This window comes from Silene latifolia, chromosome 1 (genome assembly GCF_048544455.1).
Source record: "Silene latifolia isolate original U9 population chromosome 1, ASM4854445v1, whole genome shotgun sequence".
Classification (NCBI taxonomy): domain Eukaryota; kingdom Viridiplantae; phylum Streptophyta; class Magnoliopsida; order Caryophyllales; family Caryophyllaceae; genus Silene; species Silene latifolia.
Window position 1 is genome coordinate 93,427,131 of NC_133526.1, and position 6,518 is coordinate 93,433,648.

Consider the following 6,518-nt stretch of genomic DNA (forward strand, 5'->3'; position numbering starts at 1 on the left):
GGAAATTTTGGGATGAAAAATATTCAAATGAGATGAGAAATTGATTTGTGGATGAAAAACAGTGGAAGAAAGTATGTGTTGATGCATGCTTGAGAGTTGAAGCATTAAATGCTCGGGTTTAAATTTCAATTATTAGGTATTAAATATTGAATATTGTCATTATCAAGTACATGTCAATCCACATTGTCAGCTGCCTATGTGGCTACGTGCTATACATTGTCAGTCATTTGTATTAGCTATTTGGCCCATTTATATGTTATATGGTATGTATCTAACCTGTCGCAAGCTTGCGACGGGTAACACCGTCACAAATGAGAATTCGTGTAAAACTAGTTAATCTGAGTTGATAGTCATGAACGTTGTTAACACTTAACATAGATGAAAAGGAGTAATAAACAATACAGTACTATAAAGTGATGATGATCAAGTCAACGCTATAAATTATGAGCGATATATATTCATATCATCATATGATATGATGACAGATATATACCAAGGCTGGCATAGTAAACAACGAAGTAACAAGGAAGTATTACAAAAGAGAGAAATGATTTGATTATGATGATTTAAAAGCGGTCCATTTTGTCATCTCTTTCCCATGAAACCACACCCTTTATATATATACATCACATTTTCTCCGTCTTTTTTTCCTTTTCCTGAGTTAACCACCTAAACAACTCTTGGATTTCCTTGCCTTTTCTGGGTATCATTTCTTACTTTTTATTTGATCCTTCTTTTATCATCATCATCGTCATTCATTCATTTAAGTGTAAGTACAATCTATTTCTTTTTCATATAATAATACTCTTTCCGTTTTGTTTACCTTTTTCCTATTATGTGAAACCGGTATTTTATTATTTTTGTCTGTGTTTTACTGTTTCTTGGTTCTATATTTTTCTGGGTCCTTTACATTATTAGCAGTAGTACATAACTAAAATTCAATGCATTGTCTAATTTTAATGTGTATGATTCTGTTACCTAACTGTATTGTTAAGATATCTGTACACTTTGAAACTTCAAACCCATCAATTTTGACTCTTAGTTGTATCCAACTCTGACTTTGGTTGTATAAAGAATTCAACTTTATGATTCCATCATGTCTACAAAGTTGTTCAATCATCTATTTTGTGATTATTGGATGATATTGGATGCAAAGATCAGTTCTTTTAAAACGCAAATTCTTGGTTAAGACCGTTCTAAGTTAAAACGGCACTCACAACCGATTTAAATAAGGTAATGATAAAAGTAGGGTTGTGAGAGGGTTTGACTTGAAACGGTTTTAAGCAAGACTTATTGTTTCTAAAAAAGGTATGGAATATGATTCTGAAAAGATAGAATGATTGACATGAATTGTGTGGTTTCTTGAATGTTAACAGGTTGGAAATTATTGGTGATTTTGATGGTATAAAGGGATCTTAGAAAGGGATATAAGGGTTTGATGAAAGAGTTTAGTGATACCCATTAAGAAAAAACGTGGAATTGTGAAGAGATGGGATCATTTAAAGGTCATGTAGTTCCAGGTACATTGTTTCTGATGGTGGGATTATGGCATATGTGGTGTAGTGTGTATCGATACGTTACGAGTCCGAAGACTTTTCGGGTCCGGACATGGAATCCGGTTCCGGGATTCGGTGGAAGGCTTAGGTACTTGGAGTTGTATATGGTGGTGATTGGTGCTTTTATTGATTTGTGCATAGAGCTTGTGTATTCTCCTCATCTTAAGTACTTTGTAAATGGGATCTTGAATCCGAGTCATATGAACAACTTTGAACACTCTGGAATGCTCATCATGTTCTTCATCTATGGCCTCGTTGCTCTCGTCTCGGTTGAAACCAGGTTGGTTTGCGTTCCTTTGTTAATTACTATGAAATATCTTTTAATTGTTGTGTTTTAGAAGAATTTGGTATGATATGGTGTGGTCATTGATCGGATTGGCTAGTTCGTGTCAAACCTGAAATTGGTGTGCAACTTTTGTTAATTTCTTAATTTATAGCTTAACCTTTCTACTGGTTAGAACTTTGCTTTTGTTTTTAGTAACTCGTATTTTCCGTAAGACTGTAAAGCAATGCTTTTATGTGAACAAAAAGGAATTATGATGAACTTAAACATGAAATATCAATAATTTGAGCATGATAAATCTTTGAAGTACTATTTTAATAATGGCTCCAAAAGCACTTAGAAAAAAGGTGATTACTCAAAAAAGTTGGTGAAGAATCTGAATTCTCTTTTCCACCCTTTCCCACCCCTTAAGAAGGTAATATGAAAATTGTATGTTTGTAGTGTAATACTGTAACTAGTTTAGGACCCGTGCAAGTTGCACGGGTATGTATTAGAGGAGAGTTTGATAGAGAAATTTTCACAGTACTTTGACAATGATTACTTGTACGGGTATGTATTAGGGGGGAGAATTTGATAGAGGAAATTGCAGAGTACTCTGACAATGTTAATGTAGTATAGCATTGTTATCGGATTTTGAAAATTTGTATTACATCATTATATGATTAATTTATTCAATGATAATTAGTTTTCAAAGGCGTAAATTTAAGTGGACGTCATCTTACATTGAACATATTTGCAAACCAAAATATTATCTACTCCGACGACAAATGTAATCTATAGTCTATTATCAAAACATAGTTAAAACAAAATTTGAAGATATTATGAAAAGACTTGTCTTACATAGTTACATGTGCAAGTCGTAATGTCGGATATTATTTGACTTGTTTATACTTACACATTGAATTTTTCGTTGGCCCAATAATACATTGAATTGTAGTGAATTAAAATGACAAAAAAATAGGCCCATTTATAGGAGAATGCATTTAGGCGGGAAAAATATTGAGTTTTCTTATTCTTTTAGTTTAGTGGGGATGCATGCCTCATCGAAAACTAGTCAATAACGATGAAGTGGTTTATCATCAAAATAATTATGTTGGTCAAAAACATGTTGTTTTTCACTAACAAGGGGGATTATAGGAAGAAATTTGGTGTGAATTTGATGCTTCTTATAATAGGAAGACTTCAGATTTGGTTCGGACTACATAAACATTATGCTTAATAATAGTAATTAGTTAGATATCCACTATATATGTCCTACTTTTATGTGTGGAAACGGGTGATAAAAGTTATCACATCAGTGTGGACTTTATAGGAAGGTGGACATCTAAGTGGGACATTTCTGTAATCCCTCCTATTTGGAAAGGTTTATTATTTCCTTGCACAATAACTAAGAAAAACAATAGTAAGACGGTAAGATTGGTAACAAAGGTACAAATGGACAAATGAGCAATGTGGTCCTTTGTAACTAAAAGATTAACCCTAAAAGGAAATGGTAAGTGACTATGACAATCAGCGGAAAAGGAAAATGATACTTTGTAACTCTTTGTGAATCGGTTGGAGAAGCGTTTAAGAGATGGAGGTGGAAAGAGCTGTGTTTTGGACAAATTTCGTCACAAACTTTATTTCAAAGTGTTGCTTTGGACATGTTCCTTTCTTATGTAAAAGCTCTGTTTTTTTAGGCCATCCATGTGTAGGGAAGTATTTGTCCTAGATAGTAGATACCCCTATCTCATCCACTGAGGATACCAAAGCGATGATGGTTACTGCATAATAGTTTCTTGTGATATTCTCTTATCTTCCCAGTGTAGTTTGTGTGATTTGTCGTCCTCAGGCACTAAGTTAGGTCGTGAAATTTGTGAACTGCACTTTTGTTACTCCTCTCTTCTTTGTTCTGCGTACAATTGGACAAATAGTTGGAAATTTGGTCTATTAGAAGTACTCTAGTGCCTAGATAAGCTTCGCAATTTTCTGCGTTATTGGCGTTATATATGCAAGAAGATTTTGCAACACATTGGTGGGGATCTGACATAGAGCCAATATAAGCATCACAATTAATAACAGTTTCTTAAATAGAATTTAAATTTTGCAGGAAATTTAGATTAATGTAGACTGCTATAGGAAATGGCTTAGTTTTATTTTTATAAACGTTTAACATGTAATTGACATCTATTTAGCTTGGTATTTTTCTTATTCTGATAGTGAGTTCCCTTTCGTGGTTAGAAGAAAGTAGAATCGTGCAAGTGGTGTTAGAGAAAGTTTCTTTTATTTGTAAATCTATCTTAGAAACCGGTAATTGATTAAGACGTTCAATTGGTTGAGATAGCTTCTTACCATCTAACCCTTTGTTTGGATGCAAGGAGTTTGACAAGGAGAGAAACAATTACATTTATTTGATTAGCGAAATTGAATTGAAGGGAAATTGAGAGGAAAGTGGAGTGATCTATTTCCTCCTCCAAGACAAAATAAAATCCCTTCAACATAGGGTAGTGTGTCAGAAAGAGGTGCATGAGATATATGAAGAATCGGAGTAACATATTATATACCACAATTCACAGTTTCACACCGTAATGACACGTATTTTAAAAATGATCTGCTTATGGTTTTTCATGTTCCGTTTTCAGCTTACTACCCTTGCCTGAAGGAGCTCTTTGTTTGGTCGGTGCCACAGCATTCTCGTCAGAATACCTGCTATTTTATTTCCACTCGACAAATCATAAAGGCCTGGAAGGTTATTACCACTATATCCTTGTTCTCTTGATAGGCCTGTGTGTCTTAACTAGTGTTCTTGGTGCGCTTGTTCCCTCAAGTTTCCCTATCGACTTATCTAATAGCATGGCGATTGCTCTTCAAGGCCTTTGGTTTTATCAGACTGCCTTTACCCTTTACGGCCCTATGATGCCCGATGGCTGTCAACTCAATGGAAATGAGATTGCTTGCCGCTCATCAGATAACCAAATCAGAGGAGAATTGCTTGCAAACTTTCAGCTGTTTTCAATGGTGGTTGGTGTTTTTGTCCTTGTTGCGGTATCATATGCTTTTGCCAATTCAAGATTTGGCCATGCTAATCGAGAAGGCTTACGGACAGCTGATGGTGATTTGTAGAGGATAAAGTAGGCATTTCAGGTACATTTATTATTGCTCGTTCGAGAAATTTTGTCTCAGATCGGACGTATTATTTAATTCATAAGCTATTGTTAATTTTACTTTTTACCACTACGTATCTGTGAAAGTAGAAAATTAATACTCCCTCATCCCATTTGTATTGTAACTATTTTAGTTAGTAGAGTATATATTGTTCAAGATTTAATGATGTGACCGTTTTCGCCCCCTGACTATAGTACTATATGCCCTCATTTATAGAAGTGTTACTGTGCTTAACTAAGACTAGTATGGAAAGTTCATCTTTTTATTTTACCAGATTCAGAAAGAGGACGATTATTTTGGGAGGGACTAAAAACAAAATGAGGACAAATAAGTCGGATGGAGGGAATATATGTTTTCTTTTGGAAAATCGAGAGTTCTGCCATTTACCTTGGTAGATTTTTGGAATTGGTTTTCTAACTCCGTATAGATTCTTGTTGAGGGTTGTTTTGACCTGCTCTGAGATTGCTTCTTAAAATTGAATGTAAAATGCTGAATACTTGATTAGCTACTTCATGTCAATTTGAAATAGGAACTTTCAGTCTAAAACAAAAGATTATGATTTTTGTGGTGCGCCGGATGCTAATATACCTGTTCTTGCTTACACCAGAGATTTTCTTACACATGACAAGAACATGACAAGAACAGTGATGTTCTCCAACTTTGCCACGGCCGTTACAGCTCGACACGAGGCACTGGCGGCGTGATTGATGTGCAGCATTCTGTTCATTAATATACATGTACATTTCCTTTTGGCTTTCAGCCCTCAAGTCGTTACTGAAGTAGGGATCGAACCTGTTTCACAATTTTTTGTAGTGGTTGTAGCAAGCAGCTAAGCACTTAGCTAGTAAAAGTATTGAAAATTGGTACTACTCAAGATCAGGGCTAAAAACCTGTTCATGTAAAACAGGATATAAAATGTCAACTTCTAGGAGAGATTATTCACACGGTCTCCATCCCGACTACTACTATGCTAAGACCTATTCGGTCCATAATATCTAGTATAATCATGAGCTATTGTGTTACCAGTATGCTAAAACCTGTACCGAAAATGTATTTGCTTAGTGGTTAAGACGAAAGTATAGTGAATATTACTTTCAAGTTCAAATCTCCATTCTTCTAGTATTGTATTGCCTTTGCGGCTTATTTGACATTAAAAATAAACTATGCTAAGGCTTGTTGAATTTGAAATACTAATTGGAATCAAACACGCTACCATAATATGAGGGATTTAGATAGAGTCGGTAATCCTTGTTAATACTTTTCCAAAACAAGGAACCTAACTCCATAAGTTTAATGAAATAAACTCTCTCTCCCCTACGCAGGGGCGAGCCCACATATGAAGGTGTAGCATTTGCTACACACCAAAGTTGGAAAATTCTCTTTGAAAAAGTTAGTTTGCTACGCCATTATTTGGCCCAATTGGTCTCCCTTGTGACGGGTTGTCATTTGTGATGGATATTTTGTGAGATAAAATGGTAACGAAATGGGTTAGTGGAGAAAGGGAACCACATGAATAGTGTTGCAGAGAGAGAAAA

At 35.0% G+C, this 6,518-nt stretch overlaps 1 protein-coding gene across 3 annotated transcripts; it reads left to right on the plus strand.

The window, feature by feature from the left end:
* The first annotated feature begins 477 nt into the window (after window positions 1–477).
* LOC141607828 (uncharacterized) lies at window positions 478–6,088 on the plus strand. 3 transcript variants are annotated; one of them, XM_074427178.1, is made up of 4 exons: window positions 478–703; window positions 1,377–1,836; window positions 4,461–4,962; window positions 5,591–6,088. In XM_074427178.1, the coding sequence occupies exons 2-3, from the start codon at window positions 1,490–1,492 to the stop codon at window positions 4,939–4,941; spliced, it is 828 nt and encodes a 275-aa protein (XP_074283279.1). In that variant the 5' UTR covers window positions 478–703; window positions 1,377–1,489; the 3' UTR covers window positions 4,942–4,962; window positions 5,591–6,088. The 3 variants fall into 3 exon arrangements, with proteins under 3 accessions (XP_074283279.1, XP_074283276.1, XP_074283281.1); XM_074427175.1 differs by having other exon boundaries at window positions 495–769; XM_074427180.1 differs by lacking the exon at window positions 478–703 and adding an exon at window positions 784–846.
* Window positions 6,089–6,518: the final 430 nt, after the last annotated feature.